Below are 23,463 nucleotides of genomic sequence, written 5' to 3'. Positions count from 1 at the left end.
GTCTGAAATACGTGCACCGTATCTCTGCTTTGATATACTTGTAGCCCTTCTGCTATGGTTGTGGGGATGCATTTGCTTTTAAATGGTGCCGTGTGTATCTGTCTGATAGAACCAAATCCAGTTTGCCATTTACTCATAAGAGGGAGTCTTTCACAATGGCTAGAAAGATGTTCGAGTTAGTGAGTCAGTGTCTTCATGGGTTTGAGGGGGGAAAAATTATGGAGCAACCTGTTTTACTTTCCATTTTCTCTTCTCCCAACCCCTGTGTCCAGCAACTTGTCAAATTTCTTCTTTGGCCACTTTTTTTCTCACCAAAGCACTAAGTGAAGATCTTCCTTGGGAAAAAGGAACATGCTAAGAAGGCAGCTCTGCCCTTAAACCTTCAGATGAGTTTGCGGCAATGTGAAAAACGTTTTTTATACTTTGACTGCAACCTTGATATGCGGCCTTCCACTTTTTGCACTATGGAAAGTTTTATGTTGCTGTATTAGTTTGCCTCCATGAGTCATTTTCTCTCTTCTTCTCTTTTTGGTTGTTTTAGTGAATTGGATATGAAAAAATGCATTTGATATTTTCTACTTGGAATGATTAACATTCTCTTCTCTTCAGATTGTGTCTGATGGAAAATATTAATCCTTTAGCCCCTCAGATCATTGAATTCTTTCCTACTTTGAAAAGTATGACCAAACATTTCCTTACTCTCTCTCCAAATTCTTTTGTGAATCTCCAAAGATATCATGTGATGATCAAATATTATTTGGAAACTCAAAGAATTAGCAATTCCCCTTCAACAAATGAAATAGGAAAGTGTAAGTTGAATTATAGCTCTGCGATTGCAGCTAAGGAGGAACATTATGTCCCATGAAAATCCAGTGTATTTCATGCTGTAATATTTTTATTATTTAATACAAAAAAAGATTACCACTACAGGAAAGTATTTTGCCACAAACTGAGTGATCTTTTTTCAGTGTTGCTGTTTTATCTTCACCTGACTGACTTTGTTTTGTGCCACTTGGCATTGGAAAGTAGACTAAATTTGGCACGTATGATTCCCTGAGGGCGTTCCATGCTTTGGAAAAGACCCAGAGGTAGGATTTTTTCATACACGATTCTGAGAGTGGAACATCCCAGCTCTCAGCTGTCCCTGCCCATTGAAATAGTCTGCAGGGGACTCTGATCAGTCAGGGTTTTGTAGGGTAATAACTTGAAGTGAGTCAGGGTCCCAGACTACTGGAGGTTGTCCATGGGATTCAAGAAAATCCTCATTCCTCTCCATTTTCTCTTACCCCTGTTCCTTTGTTTAATCCATGTTGGCCTATTAAAAATGAAAGATCCTAGAAACATAGATTGATTGCAGATATGTCTCCTGACATATTGGCAGTAGTGTGAAAAGGCTGCTGTGATACATACAGTGGAGATGCAAATGCAAGTTTCTGTTGCAGCAAAGCTGGAACATGGGAATTCTCTGCTGACCTGTCTGCATCTGCTTTTAATGGTTTCTCCCAGAAGATTCACAGGAAAATACAAGAAGCCATAAATAAGCATGTACGATATCACCTGTACAGTAAAGCCTCAAGTAGGAGGACGCTAATTCAAGTCCTAAAGCATAACATCTTATTGCCTTTAACCATTAGTTATTATGAATCTGGATAGCCTCATTTTTCAATTAAGGATCAAATCTGCATTAAATTCCTGGCCTCAGCAGACTTTCTGCAACAGTAAGTCTGTTCCTTGGTCTAACTGAAGTTTACATGAAGAAGTGTTTCTACTTGCCATCTTTGAAATTCCCACCCTCTGACTTTATCAAATGTCCCTTTGTTCTAATACTATGGAGCAAAGAAAATGCAAACCATCAGTTGCTTTCTTGAGACAGTTTAACTTTATGTGTTTTAATACATCATTCTTTGTTTCACTCAGATCTAAAGTAATCAGTCTCAGGCTTTTTTTTATTTGAGAGTCTTTTCTTGTCACCTGGGAGTTTTCCCATAGCCCTACTAATTTTTGTTGTCCTTCTATGAACTCCTCTGCAGACAACAAAATGCAGTTGGCACCCAACCTAGAGAAAATAATAGCAACTGAGTGAAGACTAGATGACAAGAACCTAACAGGAACATGACTCATTTTTAATCACCCCTTATCTGTCCAGTCTAAGTTCACAAAGCTCTGTAAATTCTTTTTTAACATACTAGTTTGTGGGCATCTATATAATAAATCACTAACGATAACTTTCATGATTCCATATCTTTGCGTTAATCAACTATGACATTCCTCATTTTGCTTACAGGAAAGCAAGTGAGATTGGTTATTGGAGCAACAATGCTCAGCCGCAGTAGGTATGTCTTCCGTAAATATTTCTCTTCTGCTTGTTTTGTAAGAAGACCCTAAACTTTCAATTGTGCACATTGGATATCCATTGCATCTGGTATTCTAGTTAAAGCATAGTTTTATTTCTTTTTGCTTTTTTTGTTATTATTTCTAGTTTAGCTACTAAATAGAAGCTAAGCCTTTTCAAATTGGGAAACAGTTTTGAAGAAGTTTGGTAAATGCTGCACTTCAGATTTTGTGTAGATAATGCAAGAACTTCATGGCCAAATCTGATATAGCAGTGAAGGAGAAATGCCTGTTTGGAGAAACAACAAAAAAAAAACCCTGTGAGGAATTATTACAATATCCTAATTGTAGTATCAGCGCACACTTGCAGCAGCTAATGTGTGCAGACAACCAAGGAAACCAAAGAAGAAAATGTTGTGTAGACACATCAGTCAGCTTACAGACAGACAAGGGGCAGCTGGTTCTCAGTTGTAAGGTAATGAAGACCAGATAAACTAGACCAAGCTGTTTTTTTTCCTAACAGAAAAGGTTGAATTTTCATCAAAACCTAAAAAAACTAGGAACTTTTCAGTTGACAAATGCCCAAGTCTTATTTTCACTTTTTATCCCCAAACAAAATCGCTTCTTGATTTTCTGGGATAAGAACTGTTTTTTGTTGTTGTTTTTTTTTTTGAAAATAATTCTGTATTAGTGTTTTGATTAGCACAAAGCCAGTTATCCTTTGAAAAACTTGTACCCAGCATTAACTACAGCTAGATTGGAGCAAGGAAATATGCGTTCATGGGGTCTTTGTACCTTACCTAGTGCTATGGGAGTCTTGGTTTCTTCAGCCTTTCCACTCTAGCATGACACATTCTGAACAGCAGCAGTGTAAGTAGCTGGAGAGATACTAGCAGCAGACATGCTGCTCTTTCCAGACGCACATCATATTTGATTTAATTATCGATCATAAGAAACAAGGACCTCTTCTTTTTTCATTAACAAATTTCTCTCATATATTTAGAATTTTAATCAATACATTCTAGAATGTATTAAAATATATCTTGTGTCTTTTTGAACAAAATGTAACTTCCATTTTTAACAGCAGCAATTTGCAATAAATCCTGCTTACGTCTCTGAGATGAGTAGTTCCAGTAGCGCTTTTTATGGGAGTATTAAAACTTACAAATGTTAAAGCTTAGGAGGAGGAAAAGCTTTTCAGAAGAGAAGGAATCTGGATTTTAGATGTTTGAGAAATAAGCTGTTTTGTTCTATAGCTGCAGAATTTACAGTGTAATCTACTCATGGGCACAGATTTGTACCCCATAGCTAAGCCTTTTATGTTTTGTCAAGTAATAGTATTTTTAGCTGTTGCAGCTATTGTATTAATAAGTAAATACAAACCAAGGATAAATCAGGGGGGATTGAGCATCCTGACTTTGCAGATAACCTGAAACAACTACCCTTGCTTTGAGCAGGGGGGTTCGACAAGACATCTCCTGAGGTCCCTTCCAGTGTGAATGATTCTGTGACTCTGTTCTCTGAATAACTGTGAGAGGGGGGAGTTGGCCTGTTCAGTTCAATGCCCAGTTAACTTGTTCTTTAAAGTTACAATGATAAGTGCTGACATTTCAGTTCAGCAAGTTATCCCGTAGTCTTAAACTGCTTTTCATATCTCCAGCCATGCAGTCCTTGACAATAGGAAAGATGAGTCTGAAATGATTTAATATCAAATAAGTACAAGCATGGCTGAATATTATTTTGTTTTCCTACTTTGTTCCTCTTGCATCACCAAACCATCCATTTCTCTTCTAAAGGAAGCTGCCATAGTGATTCCAATTTAATCTACCATAGTGCCACAAAATCAAGGTTCCCTGAAACAGGATTTATATCTAGATCCCTGCTAAGTGGCCTGGCCTTTCAATACATTTCTCCCTAAGGTAGAATTTCTGCTGTTGACTAACCTCAGCTAGGATGTTCATTCTTTTATGTGCACCCTTCACTGATGGGATGATTAACTTGCATAACAGAACAGCATATTAAGGCCGAGATCCAATGTGCAGATCAAAGTATTAGAAATTTTCTCTAATCTGTTAGAACTAAGTATGTGTAATTTAGTAAAATATATTAACAAAATATTTACATGCTATTGTTTTCTTAGGTAGTATAGGTTGTTCGAGGTTTGTCCTGAGTGTATATTGTCTCCTGGTTAAAGAGTAAGAACTGAGAGTAGATCTGTGTATCTTGTTATGTTAAATGGTTTCATTTAGTTCTAACCTTCTGACTGTCTACATTGTCTAGACATCAGCTCTAGGCTTGAATGAGCCAATCAGCTCTGTAACTTGGGAAAATACAGTACAACTTTTCTCTCTTTATTTGGAAGCCAGCTGGAATAACAAAAGCCTATTTGGCCTCTAGATAATGAAGAATTTGGTTTAAAATACAGATCACCCTGATCTGAAAMTCTGCAGAATTCAAGAGTATTTAGAAAGTGTTTGATTATAATACCAGCAATACGTGAATAGATCACAATGTGAAAAGATCGAAATGGAAAAATGAATTCTGTGAAATTTCTTAAACAACAGATTTTTTGATGCGCCAAGATAAAATGTTTTTGTGCCACTAAATGACTACATTGCTTTGACTTAATCTATTCATTAACAACTGTAATACTGGAGCAAGTATGGAAAACCATCTTGTTAGCATCCTGCATGAGGTGGAAGAAAATGAAAGAATGGTATGATATTCTAGATGTGTATATGTTAGTTCATTCAGAGCAGGACTGCACTTCTGAACCAAATGTCCCTATTGTGCTCACTTGCATCTCTTGGTTGTCATTGTGGAGTTGTGTTGAAGCACATGAACTTGATCCTTTTTGTATGAAACAAAACCAGATGTGCTCCAGGAACACACTTAATGCACACTAACCACTAACGCGCCTTTGGTTCACGGCAGCGGCCTACAGATAAATCTGAAACAAAATCTCTGAAACACAGGTAGTGGAATGGCAGGTACTCAGCACCAGCTGTTTCAGCCTGCGTGAGCCTGTTGCATGGCACTGCTTGCTGATGCAAACCTGGCCTCCTTGTCACTACAGGCAACRTTCATGAGTGCTTTGTCATGCTTTGGGGAACTCAGAAAAGCTCGTTCTCATTACTCTAATCAGCTGCCAGGCGACAAGTCTGTTTCTTTTATGCCACGTATGTATGTTAAACATGGGTGAAATACTCGAGGTAAATATTTATTGATGTTGCTTAGAGTAGACAGTAATTGAATATTTTTCTCTCTCTATTCTGTAGAATGCTTGCCATTTTCACCAGTGATAAAAGGCCAAGGTTGTCTCCGTTGAAGGCAAATTTAACTGAATTTGAATTAGGTTTGGAGGTTGTACTCTGACTTGGGAGTGTATTAAAAATAGTTTTGATGTGATTCATTACATACCTTCAGGCATTTTTACCACTTATATTTATCTAAGGAACAGTTTTTTATTGATTTTTGGAGGGAAATAGAGTAAAACAGGTTTCTGAGAAGGCAGAATTTTTCATTCAGCTGCAATGAGGCTGCTACCTCAAATTTATTTTTCTCTTCAAGAAAGAGCAGACTAAACCCAAGTGCCAGAATGGAAAAAATGCAGCAAAAAGTCTTGCTTTCACCATTATGGTAAAGGTTATTTGCCTGATGGTAGGCAACTAATAAGCAGTTTACTGTGCTCTATTCTTGCTAATTAGATTTTCTTTGTTTTTTTTGTGATGATAATAGCCATGATCTTGCACACTGATCATGGGAGGTTCATCCCGTGCTAATTCAGAGCTGCTTCCAACATCAAAGTCTAATTTAATGCCCCTAAAAAGTGGCTAGATTTTGTTTTCTCTTTGAATTTACCTCACAGAATGAAGACACTCAGCTACAAATGAAAAGATGGTATAAGAGATTGTGGTAAGGTCATCATAAACTTTGACTAATGAACCCACTGCAATGCCCACAGAGCAGGTCATTTCTCTGATGGTACCTGTTGGTAAAATAGCTAAGTAAGTGTATGGGTGGTCAGTGTGACTTTGAAAGTCTGTTTCCTAACAAATAAAAATACCCAGGAGCCACCTGAAATAAATGTGAGCTGTAGGCACACGACATTTTTGACTGTTGTAACTTGGGTATTACAGCAAGTATTGATAAGTGTGGAAACTCAGCATGATTGGCTTGAGAATACATAGGAAGCTCATCTTTTCCTGTCTTCTGCCTGTAAGCTGTGATCATTAGGAAAAACTGCTCATCAGTCTTTGCAGTCTGTCTTTGCAGTTTGAATGCTCTTTGATAAATATTTTCTCCAAAAGCCCTTTCAGTGCTATTCCTAAGTTCTCTCTACCTGTCGGCTTTCTGTTGCAGCAGTTCGCTTTTAGAACTGCTTGCATGATTCTTATAAATTTTTAAAAGCTGTCACTTCTCATCTCAGTGTAAGATAAGCTGTTACTGTTGGGATTTAACCCGAATAATTACCCTATTCACATCATTGCTTTCCCCAGTTATTCCAAGCATAATTAAAATGATAGCATAGACACAACAGAAAAACACTCCTCCTCAGTAGAACACTCCTCATCTCTTATTAATCTACTTGCAAATTTCAGTTCTTATTTATTCCCTGTCAGGTCCTGAAGCTTCTTGCCAAGCAGTTGATTTCATTTAAACTGATACTGAAAACACTCTGTTGTTGTAGTGCTCTAAATTAGAACTGAAAAAATGAGGTTCTACAAGAATTGCTGATAAGCCCAAAGGTCTGGTCTTTCAAGACCAAGTTTGATAGGATATTTGGGCATATATAGCCCAAGCATAACTGGCAACAATGATCTGAAAAATTCAGACCTTCATAATGCCGTCCCTGTTTAACACAATGAAGATTCTCCCCTTTTGATCATCTTTGTGAAACACACGTCTTAATTTTCCTCACATCATCGTAGTGGTTCCTAAATCCAGCTTAGCATTTTCTGTCTACTGCATCCAAGGCCTAAAAAGTTTGGACTGATGGTCGATTTAGGAAGAATGTCCTCTTTCCATTTATGAGGGATACTGTCAGATAAAGCACTACCGTCTCAAGCTACATCTCCCTGCTGCTGGGGATTGCCAAGCTGATGACTGATCCTTTCAGCTCTGTCTGTACTGCATGACAGATGGATGCCAAGGTGCATCCTCCAATCCTGCAGGTGTTTGGACTGGAGACCTGCCGGTGGTATACTATTATCCCCTTCCCGCATGCTTCAATTTCTTTCTTAGAGAAACCATAAGCATAAAGGCTTCAAACGTAAAGGGTAGAGAGGACAGTGTGTGCTCCTGGTGTATGGTCGGGTCCCTCCCAACAGGAAGCTGTGACACTGTTGTATGTGTAACTGGGCCTGGGAGCTCAGAAGGGCTCTAGATCCTGCACTGTAAACACAGGTTTCATACCTGACAGGCGTCTTGCTATGGGACTGAGTGAAGGCAAGTCCTACCTGCAGATATGTGGCCTCTCTAGCCATGTAGCACCCTATCTATTGGCTTTCTATGAATGAATAGAGAGTCCTATGAAAGCTGTTATTACCACACTGGGCACAGTGACACTCAGAGGGCCAGCATGTAAAGAAGGCAAAGCCCATATATGAAATTGGATTGGACTGGGAATCTAAAATTATCATTCGCTTCCTAGCTCGCTGTGTCACCCTGTGTGACTTTGGTCAGCTCTTCATTGTTTCATATGTCCAGCAATACAAAGAGGCGAAATCAAAAGATGTGGTGTACTGGCAATATTCTGTAACTTTTTAGTTGTTCTCCTTGTTGTTTATACAGAGTGGAATAATCATATTTCAGTGAAGGAAAAAGATAGTTACAGGAGTGTGATCCCAGGGGCGCTCTAAGCCTCAGAGTACTGATAAACTACTGTGATTAGAGCATGTATTTTTAAAGAAAGGGGAGAAGAGTTCCACTATTGGAAACACATGAAATGACTCAAACACATTTTCAAAACAGGAAACATTAAAAATTCATAAATGCTAATCTTTTAACGTTAGTGTTTTTCAGAAAAGGATTTTATGTGACAGTTGAATTGATAAATTGCCCCATCTCACTGAAGCGGGACAGGATGTTTCTTGTGTACTTTTTAAAATAACTTTAAATGGTCGTGTAATTTCATTATTTTTTCCATGCTCTAAATCTTTTAAAATCTGCTCGTGAATGAAATATAATGAGGCAGCAAGTAATATTTTAATTAACCTTTTGTAGCATGAGTATAAAACTACCTGCCTGTGAAGACATGCAGCACATTCACTGTACCCATTGTGCACACGTGATGTAGTCTCATGGTAATATCAAATATGCAGAAATGCTGGATTTGGCTCTTGATATGAATATATATCGTTCCCCTTTATTATTGAGATTATCATGCCTGGTGGCACTGGGAATGGGTTATAGCATRTTGTCAGGTAGCGTTGTGCGAGTCTGTTTAAATCTTCCAGTTTGCAGCCATGCCTTGCCAGGCTTTATCTAGTGATATTTTATGTGCAAGTAGCTCTGCGTATGATACCTTCAGCTGCAATTTGCCTTTTATTTAAATTTGAACTTGGACTTTAAAAAAAATTTCACGCAGGGTTGTTTTTGAAATGCGATTTGTTCACAATTCATTTTACCATAGGACTTGTAAACGCCTCTTGGAGTACAGCCAAGAAAGCGTGTGAAGTGGTGAGAACAAGCACCCAGGCTAGGATTGGGGCTTGCTTTACTTAAGCAGCCAGAATGCTGGTTTAAACACATGTCAAACTGCTGCTGCAGTTCTTCGTTGCATCCTGGTTTGGTGTACTTGCCATAGCTGATTCTGCTTTGGGGTGAGGTGAAAAGTCCTGCCTGTCTAGGCTGTGATAAGGAAAGCAGTCTCCCGGTAGGACAGTTGGCTCCGTACTGCCTCGGAGCTAAAAAGGTACATGGAGCTTTCCTGAGGCTCCACAGTTGTCTTCCCGATTGTCCTAAAAGGCTTTCAGTGTGCTTTGACATGCCAAGACAAGGTCCATGGCGCTTGATGGATTTGCCTGTTAAGTTAAGCAGGATGAGAAACAGCTCTTGAAGAGATTTTCTGAAAAGAAAGTGACTGTGGTACTTTCTTCAGCCCATGGAGCTTTCTCTACCCTAGATCTAGGCTAGAGAGGTAGCTTGGAGGGAACATGATGGATGCCAGTGCTGAGACTCTCCTAGGACCAGTATGGCAGAAGTTTAGGCCTCAGGCTCAAAGTTTGCATCTTGTGGGCCTAAAGCAAACCCAGGCCCTCCATTCATGATCCAGAAACCAATTATGTAAAGTACAGTGCCATCAGGGAATAAAAACAAGCCTCCCTAAGCCGAAAGACGAGGTGCTAAGTTGCCCAGAGGTTCGCTGTGTACCACCATACATAGCTACGAGCGCGAGGAAGGAACAGCAGAAAGATTTACTGCAGGAGGCTGTATCTGAGAACTGCCGTTCCTATTGCTTTTCTAGTCTGCTTTGTCTGCTTTCACTGTTCTGTTTCCTCTCCGCTGTCAGTAATTATTCTAATAGTATTGATTTAATTCTTTCAGCCTTCAAAGAGCTGTGTGAATAATAATGAGTTTATCCTCATGACCCCGGGAGGGGAAGATAAGCGTTATTAAAAATAAACAATCCTTCTTGATAAAAGACAGATTTGGCAGAAGCACCGGGGGGAATGCGAAGTTCCTGCCTGAACCTTGGGCATGTCATTAGCCCACGTTCTGTCTGGAAGTGGAACTGCTGATGGGGAAGAGGAGTTTGGTGAAGAAGAGCATGGCTAAGCAGCAGGCTGGGCAGAGGGCAGACCTCGGTGGTATCTTCACAGTGCCAGATTGCAGTTCTCTTGGGGGCTGTGCCGTTGGATGCTCTGAGGATTTTCAGCTTTTTCTGTCTGTGGGTTTTGGGTTGTTTTTTTTCTGAGAAGYAGGAGATGATAAAGAGTTCACTGAGGAATTGCCAGAGCTTTGCTGTCCTCTTAGTCTTGCAAAAGTCCTGACACAGCAGGAGTGAGCCTTGGAAAAGGCAAAGAGAGGAAGTGCAAGCACGCATGCATGTGTGTATTCTTGGTGAGGGGAAGATGGAAAGCTCAGAAGGTGATTTCTTTATTCTAATAGAGCTTCTTTTTTGATTTTAAGAGAAAGCAAGTCTTTTAATGAGTCTTTACTATTGTCCTGTGATCCATCTTATCAATGTATATATAAAAAGAGGAAAATAAGGCACAAGTGGGTTTTTTGTTTTTTGTTTTTTGGTGGTTTTTTTTCCACAGAGCAGGCTTAAAATCATCTTGCTCCATGATATGAAAGAGGAAAAGGTATGGAGAAAGTAAGGTCAAATATCAGAGCCTTGTAGCTGATACCTTATGAAAAACAGCACATCCTGCTTACATTATAAGCCTGCACAGTCATTTTCTTACACTTGTCTTCACTCCTACTTTCCTCCTACTATTTTAGTGCCTCCTAGTTTTGTCTTGGCTGAAACTAGATCATAATATCTTTGCTGGTGAGACCTATTTGTTTTTATAGGTTCGGGTATACAGATGCTTCGTTTCCAGTGGATGATTTGAGATCCTATTGTGTTGCTATTTCATAGACAGTTTTCCTTCCTGTGATGCTACGGAGGTCTTTGGCTACCCAGCTAGATGCCAGCTTTGGTTATTACAAAATGTTTTGTTTTACCGGCACTGTTCCRTTCTCCCAGTTCTTCCTACCCCGGATGATGATTTTGTTCGAGGTTGAAAAGAGAAMGAGTCAGAAATAGGCTAAAAAAACATGGGACAACTTGTGCTCTCCCCTGACGCTCAGATCCCAACATCAGTGGAGCTGTTTGTTGGTAACTTCTTGCTTTGTAGCTGCTTCGTGTGGTGACACAGTTTTCTCAGCGTCAGGCTGTCCGTTTATTTGCTTTACACTGACACATCCCCAATGTATTCAGCGATGTAGTGTCGCCCACACCAGAGGAGATATGACCACGGATATTTACACAGTTGAGTGTGACTGTATTTTCTGCATTAAGAAATTAGAAGTTATCAATATGTAATTATTTATAGCTTACTGACGGGAATCTTTTATAAATTTCACATACAAGGAAACACATTATGAAAAACATGAACTCAAATCTTTCTTGGCCTGCGTTCACAGTCTTACAGACCTCTCTGCTACAGAACCGTATTCTCCTTCCTTGTGTACATTTGGAGGTTCTCAGCTCTCTAGTGCTTCATTTGATATAGGTCGTGTACAGAGGAATATGAGTATTGATCTAGGCCATTAAAGCATATCATACTTGCATTATTTTATAAGCAGTAACTGCATGCAAGGACAACGTAATAAATTGAAAARTGTATTCCAGTTCATAAAATCCACCAGTTCATTGCTTTGCTCAGGGTGACTATTAACAGTTACGGTCACCCCTGTGCAAAACTGAGGAGCTGTATATTAGTAGTAATGCACACGAAATATAAGGTGCCTTCTCRATAGACGCTTGCAGCAAATTCAGTGAGGAGCCAAATTTCCCAAGTTTTCTTCCTGTCCTTCCTTCACTTTACATTTTTTGACTCTGTCTTGGAAGTGATATGTTATGAATGACGACATTTAAACCACGGATTATTGTATCAATATAACGCGTCCAGTCAATAGGGTTTTACAGTGTATCCTTCTGCAGAGTGAGAGCGTAATAACCTGCTGGCTTTTCAGCAATTGCTGAGAATATGACTAATGTTAAAAGCTTTTTTTCTTCTTTCTTCCTCCTTCTCATTTTAATACTAATCCTCTGTGGAATGGAGGCTCCAGCAGTGACTCACTGAGCAGTGAGGCAGCAGTCTCAGAAACTGTAACCTGATGCAGAAAAGGTCAGGCACTTGCTTTCATAACAGGATTATTCATTCATTCATTCATTAAAAATTAAACACACGTGGGAGCACACAATACATTCAAGTTTGCAAGTATTGCTGGATACTTGCTTGTAGTTTCTTAAGTCCAGGTCGGTTTGTGCAGGTTGGAGTTACTCCAAATAAAGTCTTTTTTACTTAATGGCATTTACACGTGAAGTTTGTTAGTAGTTCCTATCTCATACAAGTCAATATGACAGGGCCGTAAGGAGTCAAGCAAAGTTTTAGAATCATGGCTATAGCTTAATGAGGTGATGGTTTCCTTTCTTAGCTATTTTACCTTTTGCAGTGAGCTTATATTTACAAGAAAAACATCAACTTCTACATTATCTCCTTTTATTTAAAAGTTGCCGATTTTTTAACTATACTGTTCCTTTGCTGAAGTAGGGTCTTGCAGACAAATCAGTGTAAGTTCCAGTGTGCTGTGGCACAGGTATGTATTTAGCCTGATGTCATCTGTGTGTTTATTCTCGTTGGTGTCCCATGTTAGAATGCTGCTATGGAAGGGCTGATTAGTGAGAGCTGAATGTGATGCTATGGAGTTAAGAAAGTAAAACCAGCTGTAATGGGGTACACCGGGAGGCCTGTCCACTCCGGTATCAGCCTCTCTTTGCCAGTATCAGATGCCTGTGAAAGGATATAAAAATAGGGTAAGCATGTAGTGGCAGTCTGTGACTAAGGATCTTCTTGAGTCTGAGGGGGTATTTCTGAGGTTAATAGCCGTCAGTGGATTTTTCCTTGTATGAATTTGCTTAATTATATTAGAATCCATGTCAACTTCTGACATCCACAGGAACTCGAAGCAGGGTTTCACAGTCTGACAAAATAGGGTATGAAGAGTTCTTTCCCTTTGCTTATCCTGACCTGCTGCTTCATAACTTAATTTGATGCCATCTACTTGTTTTAAGAAATAGAGAAACAGTGTCTTCCTTTTCACTTTCACTATGCCACTCAAAATTTTATGGATTCTGACATATACCCACTCAGTTCTTTCCTAGGCTGAAAAATCTCGGTTTATACAGTTGTTTCATGCAAGGAATTCATATGTGCTTTGGAGCACTGTTACTCCCCTTTTCTGTACCTTTTCTAGTTCTAAGATACTCTTATTAAGATGAGGGCCAGAACTACGCATAATATTCATTAAGTGGTTGTGCCATGAATTTGCACAGTGATATAATTGTGTTCTCTGTTTTCTACAACTTTCCTAATAATTGCCAATTTAGGATTTGAGCTTTTTTTCCTCCCTGAAATATTAACGCAGTCTCCCATTCCCATGTTGTATAAAACTTTGTGGGCCTGATTTTGGTTTTGTTGATGTAGGAATATACAAATTGCAAGATAAACTCTGAGGTAATGACTTCAGTTACTATGAAGTTTTGCTGATATAATCAAGTCATATTTAAGGCCGTAACCTTCACCAGCATTAGAAAGACTTTAGAGCTTATTGCCAGTCCAGTGTTCTATACAATTACTATTATTAAAGGTCTGGGTACCAACACAGGTTGCTTTTATAACCCCAAAGTAGTTAGAACAGTACTGTACTTGCACATCAGCAACACACACAAGATTTTTATGTTTACTTTTCTTTAATTGCAGGTATTTATGAGCCGCCATTTCTTGTACTATTGTGGTGAACCTACCCTGGATGTGAAGATTGCCTTTTGTCAGGTGTGTGTTCCTTACAGGTAAAACAAGGTACAGTACACCCTTGTATTTCATTTTTGCTGTTCATGCTATAAAACTATAACAGAAAAAAAGTGAATTTCAGCAGCCCTCAGAGAGTAACTGGTTATAAGAAATATAGTAAATAGAAAAACTAGCAGAATGTATCACAAAAATTCCTTTTTTACTTACTTTGGTTGTCATAGTTTGTTCTAAATGATTTTTGATTTTGCTTTGCCAAAACGGTAATTAACGTGCTGAGACTTTTTAAATATAAAAATAGCAGCAGAGCTTTTCAAACAACAACAGTTTTCTCTGTAAATCCCATTAACCTAATGATGAATCAAACAGAAAATCCTTAATCCAAAATAAGTGTACCTATATAGACACTTTCACTGAAATATGCAAATTAAAACTATTTTATCTTAGCTTTAGTTTTTGTGAGACAAAGCTTAATGTTGTAGTGCATGACTGCAATTTTATGTCCATTAGTCTATGATAAGCATAGGGAAGGTAGTCGAATTTGGGGGGGGCTTGTAATATATCCAGTTGGACAAAACGTATATTATACAGGTTCTGGGGTCATAAGACTGCACTGTAGCCAATTCTATACTTTTAAATTAGCCTTGAAATTGTTCGGTCACAATGCTTTAAAATCTATAAGGATGAAAACAAGGTGGAGAAAAAAGGAGATTGATTTGTCCAAGTTTTGTTTCTGTTGGTTAGATTAAGCTAGTTAACATGCATATCTGTCACAAATTTGTGAATGTGCTTTTACATTATGAATGTAAAGATGACTTTTCCTGCTTACTTATCCTGCAGAATGTTTTGTGTTTGAACTCAGTCTCTTCCTAAATTTTTTTGGTGAGATGGAATACCAGTAATCTGACTAGTTGGAGGGACATGCTTTATTTTTCGAGGGGTGAGAACAGTGCATCTTTCTTAGAAATGGAATTACGGTAAACATTTTTTCCCCTTATATTGCTTTGGATCCAATTAACTGAAAGTACAGTTCCAAAAAAGAAAGGGCTATTGGCTGTATGTAAACATTTAAGACAAAGCAATAACAGGTGTTGTGAGTTTTGTTTTGTTTTTAACTCAGCAGCTCTAAATATTTACTCTACTGAGTAGGTTTTCCACTTCTTCAGCTCTGTAATTTGTAAACCATCAGCTCTAAGATGGATCTTTGTTTTTTGGTTCAATAACATTTAATATTCTTCTTTGTTCTTTTTGGTCTCCTGCTCTTCATCATCCTCACAAAAATAGTCCAAAACAACCTCATATATCTAGGTCAAAAAAAATTTTTGGGGAAAAAAAAACATTTAAGCAAACATAGTATTTTTCTATTTCTGCAGAGTTCACTTGCCAAAAGAAATTAGTGATTTTTCACTGTGCAGAATACAGCTTTTTGCATAGCATATGTGTGCAGAAGAAAAGTATTCTTCACCGTTTTCTCTTACGTTCAGTAGTCCTTTAGTGTGGACATCAGTGCATGACCAAAAGTGTCATTGCACTTATGGTTTTGTAATTAGACTCCATAGTGAAACCGTTCTGCTGTAATTTCTCCTTTGTAGTTTCTCTAACTTACTAAAAAACATTCAGAGGCACATACAGAACTGAGTGTATTTACAATGATTTTTGTTAAAGAAGATACAAGCAAATTAACAAGTGTTTGGCTGAATCCACTTCACTGAGTGATAAAAATTCATGTTTCATGCCTGCAAAAAGAACTCAGAGAAGAGTCATCCAGTAAATATGTGCAAGAGAGAATATTCTGACATTGCAGGAAACAGGATTTTATTCTTCAAGCACTTATGGCACAAATGCTTTTTCAAGGTCTTCAGATCATCAGAGTTAACCTCCTAAGAATAAAAGCTAGTTCAGGCTTCACATTAATTTCTTCTCTCCACTAAGATAGGCCCTGATCCAAATAACGCTTAAGTATGTACTTAGCTTTAGGTGCAAGAATAGTCTCTCTGTAGAGAATGAAGTGTTTTGTTGCATTAAGACCTTAGCTGTCATGGACGCTGTCCATTTGTGTTACATAGGAGAGCGTATGCGATGTATGTGCAGCCTGGTCTAAATGCCCAAATCATTTTACAGGCTGTTCAACAGTCTCCAGGTAGTAATACTGTTTATTCCATGCTTATTCATAATGCTAATGTGGAAATCAAATGCCCTTTGGTTTATTAAGAATTGTTCTGAGACAAGTATAAAGAACTGGTTCCCTTGTTTCTGGGAATATCTTTGGGAGACTTACATCTGCAGACTCAGCAAATCTCAGGGGTTAAGGGACTGGTGTTAGCAAATGAAAATGGCGTGAGAGCAGAATGGTAATCATCAGCAAGACGTAGATTCTGCCCCCTCAGATCTTGAGATGTCTGCAGCTGACAAGGATCCCAACAGTATGGACAACAGGGACCCCAAATACATGTAGTCTCCAGTGAACATAATCAAACTCAATACATTTTTCTTGTGGTTCAACAAATCCAAAAATCATTTGTGTTTTATAAACATGCATTAGACATCAGCAAGTGTGTGTGGTATAGTTTGATCCTGTCCTGTGGAGTTACCAAGATGTTAAGCTAGTTTCTGCTTATAGCCAACTAAATCCTTTACACAGTTGTGAGCAGATGGTGGCCATTTAGTTTTTTTTAAATGTCCACATAGGTTGTTTTTAAAAGTCCACGTAGGTGGTTAATGGAAGAGAGCAGTCTAAAAGTATTTATGTCTGGGCTGGATCCCTTAGTGTAGCGAGTGTAAATGACTACATTAATTTCTATGAAGATTTGCCGATTTATGGCAATCAACAACCTGTTCTTCTATGTGAGATCCTCTAGTGATAATATACTAGAATATACAATTTATCCAGTGGAGGAAGCTTTGAGTATCACAGTTCTGTGGCTAATATATTTACCACATAGAACAGAATTGTCAGTCTGATGAAAACTTATGATATATTAACATGCAGACTGGTTGTAGGCAACTAGAAGATGCAGGGATAAAGTCCTGCTCCCATTGAAGTTTCTGCATCATAACAGACTTTATACCAAATGTAGAGTTCTTCTGAAGTGTTGTTTTAGAGGTACAATATTGAAAATTACTCCAACGATTGTTACTAGTGTGCACAAGATTTTCTTGTAACAGGTATTTTGTGGGGAATTATTCTCTGATGGCCTATAAAGGCATAGCTTTTTATTCTATGACAAAAAGTGACATACACCTCATTATAACCTATTCCTCCTGACACAAAGCTTATGGCATTGAGTGTACTAGTTTTACATGATAAAATGCTAACTCAACAGGAATAGAGCATTACGGATTTCCAACTTAAGGAAAAAGAAAAACCCTCCTGAGAAATATGCAATAGCATAAATGGGATAAATATGGCTTTTTTTGCCCACATGCCATATAAAAATACGTAAGACTGGAATTACTGTAAACTTGTAGCCAAACATTCTCAAACAGCTATCTTTTTGATGGCTGAGGAAAATGTTATCTGGTTTTCTATCATAATAAGTAGGACAAGAAGCTTTCACTCTTACAGAATTTAATGAGAAATTTTTAAGGCTGATATTGAATCGTATCTGTAGGACCCTACATGTTCTTAGTGAAGTGCAGCATGAGGCAGAGTACTAATTCTGAAGAGGTGAGGATATTAAAGTTTCAGTGCTGAATAATCCCATACAATGTCTAAAGAATGCCAACTGCCAGATCCATGTTTTCCAACATTTCATTTTGAATATACTGTTTATCAAAACAGACAAGTGTATCATCTACCAGAATTTTCCATGTTCAATAATATAAGCAGTTGCTGCATAGGATACCTTTATCTAGACTTTATTTAGACCCACCATAGTATTGTACAAGTTAAAAGCAGTTGTTCTGGATTCTCTGACTGCATTTCTAGATGTTTTTTTTCAGGGTTTAGTGCAATTATTTTTTGTTGTGGTATAATACAATTCCATGATTTTACTCAGGGGCAGTAGTCCCAATTTTTGCTTGTCTTCGAAGAACACATTTTTGATACTGGATGTTGTACTTCAGTAGTATTTTATAATGCTGCAATAATATTTTTTTTTACAGAGAGGAAAAGCAGGGCATTTGATAACTGAGATCAGATATCTGGGGCCTGGCCATGCACACAGTAAGAAAATGTTTTATGTGAATTAGCAATGTACAGTCACATGGTAATTCCTAGATATGACATCAGCATTGGTCTTTATTGCACAGTTTAGGCAGTTTGGTGCCCCAGACACAGTATGTCAGTGTTTTTGAAATGGGAATTGTTGTTGCACCAATGTCACCAAAAGAAACCCCTAGAATTAAATTTCATTTTGGATTTTTGCAAACTTCTATTCAGTTCATGCTTTGAAAAAAAAAAAACAAACAAAAAAATAAGGAAGAACTTTAATTTCTCTTCAGACCTCTTTTTTTCCCCATATTCTGATAACTTGCTTTATTTCCACAGCCACACTCACCTGTATTTAAAAATTGTATAGGCTTCTTAGTAGCAATTTTTGCATCAATGACCATTTTAAAATCATATGATTTTAGAAAGCCTTTCATTTTACCAACAGAAAAGACCAGGTCTGTTAATAACTGTATTTCTCTTCATTGATTGAGCTCATCTGACTTGTTTTTGAATTGTATCTTAATTTTGATAAGCCACTTTAATTGCAACTGATGTCTTAATCAGGTTAGATGAAGTTAATGCTTTCATCATTAAAGAAACTATCTTGATGCAAAATGTCCTGTAATTATGCCTTCTATTCAACAGGATAAATTGGCATTCATAAACTGTGAGACAAGCACTGACCTATATCTTAGACTTACAGGACTAAAATAATACTGTTTAGTATCAAAAGCTGTCTATTTCTAAACAAGGTGCAATTAAATTATTCAGCTTCTTTTAAGCCTTTACTTATAAAAGGGAGAAACTTTTCATTAGCTATTGTCTTCACAGTGAATACTGTAATTACATAATTGTAATGAGAAATTGAATTTTTGGAATACTTACTCTGTGCCGTTGTTGTGACAAGGCCTCTTATTTACCCTCCTTTTTAAAGGAAGTCATGATATCTGTGGGGGCATAGCATGTCATGTAGCCAGCCTTCTTCCTTGCCACCCTTCGTTCGTAGTAGAAGAAAGCTTCGTAAGTAGTACCTAGCATTTCAATGTAAACTTAGTTTCTTGAGAAATTTAAGCTATTTAAAATATACTGTATTATCAATATATGCAATAAATAAGAGGAGTTGTTCATCCCATCTTACTTCTCCTATGCTCTTAACACACTATGCTCCTATGCTCCCATAATGGCCATTGATATATTCACTGTTCTTAGGGCTGCAATGTTTTGGCCAAACTCTGGTGTTCCCATTTCTCTCTCCTAATCTTAATTGTATCTTGTTTCTTCCTGTGTTACTGCTGCTTTTTCATATCTAGAGCCTTAGAACAAATCCATTAGTACAAAGGGCAGTGATTCCTCTCTCCTCATTTCTCTTACTAGTTAGATGTGGCTGCTGCTATCACTTTGCTCTGCTTTGGAGACAACTCCACTCTGTGCCTTTGCTAGCTTCCTCTCTCTGGAGCTGTGCCTGAGTAAGAAGTCTCCAAGTACCTTTGCCGCTGCTTTCTCACCTACTCTTACGTCCTTCTTTCCTGTGTTTTTGGCTGCCTCTTTTATTTGGCTCCCTGGTCAAGTTCCTGTCCATAAAGAAATCTCACTCTCAGAGAATCCTTTTTCTCACTGTTTCTTGATCAATGATACCTTCTGATCCTTACCTTCTTTGGTATCATGACCGGGGCTGGGTGTTACCTGTGCGTCAGGGTTGAACTCTTTAGGCATTTCGGGAATGACGGATCAGTTTGAACTGGCTGTTTTGTTGTGCTGCTACTCACCTATTGCACATCTCTTAGAAGTCTGGCCCAAAATGAAGCAGACACTTTGGGTCACAGGGATTTCTTAGCAACGTGTGATGCCACAATTACAAATGAACTAAGAAAATTTTGTGCCTGCAAGAAAGAAGCAATTAGAAGTAGTTAAAGCTCAGTGAAAATGTGGAGGATAAGTGAAGAATATTTAAATGGAACTTTACTCCATATTTTGAATAGATACCAGAGAAGAGGAAACAGAAGGCAGTCCTGTTTCTTCTTTTATAATCAGAACTAGATAGCAGCCATTTCTGAAGCCCCTGGATTTTAGAGGTGGTTAAACAAAGCAAATGTGTTTAAAAAAAGATTTAGAATTTTGTAATCCATATAATAATTAGGTTGGTTTTTAAATAGAGTGCACAGAGCAAATATAGAGGAGTTTAAAATGAGCTAGGATCAACTGATCAAATTTCAGGTGTTTGCAAGGGCCAGTCTGGCTATTTGAAAGGCTGAGTTCTTAATAGGAGGGCAGATCACATCTGGGATCTGGGACAAAAATGTTGGAGAGAGACTAGCAGAAGGCAGTGAATTTACCCATGACAAAGCACACACAATTCACAAAACACAAAAAGATTGGGTGACTAATATAATCCTTGTAGGAGGGAAATGAGGTAGGGGAATGAGGAACTGTGGTGTGATGTGGCCGATATGATAAAAAACTGTAATACTACACACAAAAGACGAGAAATGTATCCTGTGTTCTTTGTAGGAGATTATATCGCTGTCTGCGGAATTTTAGTACAGGGAGAGCCAGAATATGTGAGAAGTCTAGCTTTATGGTGAGAAAAAGAGATAATATTTCTGCCACAGAATACACAATAAAAATAATTTATTAGCCCTTTTTACGCAAAGATATTTTATATTTCTCAACTGTGGGCTTCATTGATCATCCAAATTTACATAGCAAAACCTGTGACCATTAAATCCAAAGAAGAGATTCAGGAAATCCAAAGAGGAGGTTCAGGTAAATGTCTGTTAATCCCGGAATTCTGGCACATTAATCTCCTGGGAAAATTACAGCCATATATGTGGGAGGATAGCCACTAAATTAATAGCTTTGTTAACTTTGCAAATATACCCAGGTGAGCAGGACTTGCCTCTAGATGCATTCTCACAGTTGGTAAGAATGCTCTGAGGATTTTACCATGTTTCAGAATTTTAATTTGTATAATCTCAGCATCTGACTTTCAAGGTGAAATAGTAGCTCTAAGATGTTATCCCTTGGGATCCTGAGAGAAGGCAGGACATCTGCTGTCTGAAACGTGCCGCGTTCTAGTCACCTTGTCTGGGCTGGCGTGGAGACAGCGGGGCCCCTGGGGAGCTGTTGTCACTGCTAGCCCAGAACATCATCCTTCTTGCATCCTCTTCACGTTTGGTCATCGTGCCAGCTGCAAATTAGCAGCAGGCCTTCCGGTCTTCCATCTAACTGTTTTTCCTTGCCTGTATTCACACATGCAGAGTCATTCAGTTGATTTCAGTCAGCTTTAATTATAGCACCATTAACAGTTTACTTGTTCCTGGAGGTATGTTTGTGTGCTAGCAGGGAAGGATACTAATATTCAAGTAGAGTTCCCCTTGGCTCATAGGTGGTAACAGATTGCGTGACAGCTCTGATTATATTGGAAATGCAAAGAAGAACAAGTTAGCTTAAACTACCATTAACATGGTTTATATATATGAAAGCTAAGATGTATATGAGATATTGAACTGTAAGAAATTGTGTTATTTTAGGCTCATCAATGACAGGAAGAACAGTGTTTGGAAACATGTCTGTGAATGGAAAACAGTAAAGTACAGGTCTTCTTTGGGTTAGAAATGAACAAATGAACAGTCATAGTATCAGGAAACCACTGCTCTCTTTTGCTCTCTAAGCTGTAAAACAAACAAAAAACTGCAGCTTATTGTAGCTGTGTGTGTCTCAAATGCTTGAGTCCTGGCAGTTCATTTTCCTTCCTCCTCCCCAGTTGCTGGGAAATGAAGCAAATAAATTTGCAGACATAGCTGTGCATTTAAGTGATACAATTCTGATAGCTATGTAGTCAGTTTTGAAAAACCTTTTTCCTTCTCTTACTCTAAGTTACCCAGTGTGGAGGAATGAGAAGGGCATTATGTGTGCATTGCAAGTTTTCAGGAAGTTATTGGTAAAAGAAAATTACGGTGTACGCATGCATGTACATGCAAAATGGAAATTCAGTTCCGCTCAGTGCTGAAGCGGTGTAATTCCATTGTCCAAATGTTTATGGAAGCCAAGAACAAATGGCACATAAATGTATCCTCTGTCCCTCAGGAATAATCTTTCATGTTGCACAGTTATTGACAGAGGTCTGTGAAAGTAAATGTGTTTTCGTCCAAGTGAAGAGGATGGAGAAATTCTCTTTTAATTAAACAGTTTCCTATTTGCAGTCTTTTACTATTGCACTGGGGCCCCGGTATTGTAGATTGCCCAAGTTCATTTGAAGTTTACCTGGAAGGTTATTAACTGTTGTGAAATTCATTTTGCTATGACAACAGTGAGGCTTCTGGAAGAGCCTTGGGTGAGCACTGAGAGTGTAACAGAAAAAAACAAAATCTGGTGCGTAGATTTCTTTAAGATCGGCAACACAGATTTGAAGACTTTGAGAAGAACCTTTTAATCGGAGTTTGAAACCAAAACTAACATTGACATGCTCTTTTAAGTAATTGCCTTGCTAAGGGCAAAGCCTTTTGAGTTTAAGAATGAATTTTAGATAAGTGATGAATTTTAGAGCAAAACAATAGTGATACTTCATTGTCCTGATTTAGGAAGTGACTGTTGCATTGATTTGGAGATGGTTCGTGACTTGATTATGTGTCATCTCGGTTTGGAGATCTGATCAAACATGATTAATCCAGTAACACTGTTAATTCATTGATTTAGGGATTAGATTTAAATTTTGATTGTGACAGAGATAATTATTCCTCTCCTTGTTCTTATAGAAGTCTGCAGTATATTGAGCTTAAGCACTAGGTTTATTGTGTTTTTAATTTTGCTTGTTTAGTCTTCGAGAAAAATATAGAGAGTGGCTTTTTTCCTTTTTTTTTTGGTTGGCATGTGGGTTTAAAGGGAGGAGAGGGAGGAGGCAAATTAGTAAAAGACCTGAAGACTGTCTGCTCTGTCTACAAAGCTAAAGTGTTTGTCACTCACAGTGAGCATTCTGCTTAGAATGAACTTCAAACTAAATCTACCTGTCTTGAATTTTCTTGGTGTTGGTCTTTTCTGTCAAAGCTCCTTACAGCTTGCAAGGTTTTAAGAAGACAGCTTTTGAGAAAATGTTACTCTAAAAAACAAACAAAACAACTCCATGAAAAATAAACCATTAGTCATTCTATTCATACAGTATTAAAATTTTTGCAGGCATGGTCTGTGTTACGCAGAGTGCATCTGCTTATCAGGACCCTGGTGTGTTCTAACCAGATCTTGCCGGCTGCGGTCCTCTGTGTCCATTCCATCAACATCGCTTTAATTGCTGTTGAAATGACTGAGGCAATTGCGTGCATTAATTATCCAAATGACTGAGATACTACGGACTGGACCTTCTAGGCTGTTTTAATTGATTTTAAGACTTTCCTGGACTAAAAATAACCACCTGCAGGAGCTGCAGTAGTTTAGAAGTCCCACTGTAGATGGCACAAAATT

The 23,463-nt window shown here is 38.1% G+C and overlaps 1 protein-coding gene across 2 annotated transcripts in view; it reads left to right on the top strand.

Annotated features, from left to right (window-relative positions):
• MAPK10 (mitogen-activated protein kinase 10) overlaps window positions 1-23,463 on the top strand; it is a 188,080-nt gene that overhangs the window by 80,548 nt on the left and 84,069 nt on the right. The window contains exon 2 of one of the 2 annotated variants that reach the window (XM_026068457.1): window positions 13,809-13,880. In XM_026068457.1, coding sequence (XP_025924242.1) covers window positions 13,815-13,880 — 66 coding nt within the window. In that variant the 5' untranslated portion in view covers window positions 13,809-13,814. Of the gene's footprint in view, window positions 1-13,808; window positions 13,885-23,463 lie in introns of those variants that run through there. The other variant, XM_026068460.1, reaches the window with a different exon arrangement.

The sequence above is a fragment of the Apteryx rowi genome, unplaced genomic scaffold (assembly GCF_003343035.1).
Source record: "Apteryx rowi isolate R43461 unplaced genomic scaffold, aptRow1 scaffold_270, whole genome shotgun sequence".
Lineage (NCBI taxonomy): Eukaryota > Metazoa > Chordata > Aves > Apterygiformes > Apterygidae > Apteryx > Apteryx rowi.
This window is presented reverse-complemented; position numbering and strand designations above follow the sequence as displayed.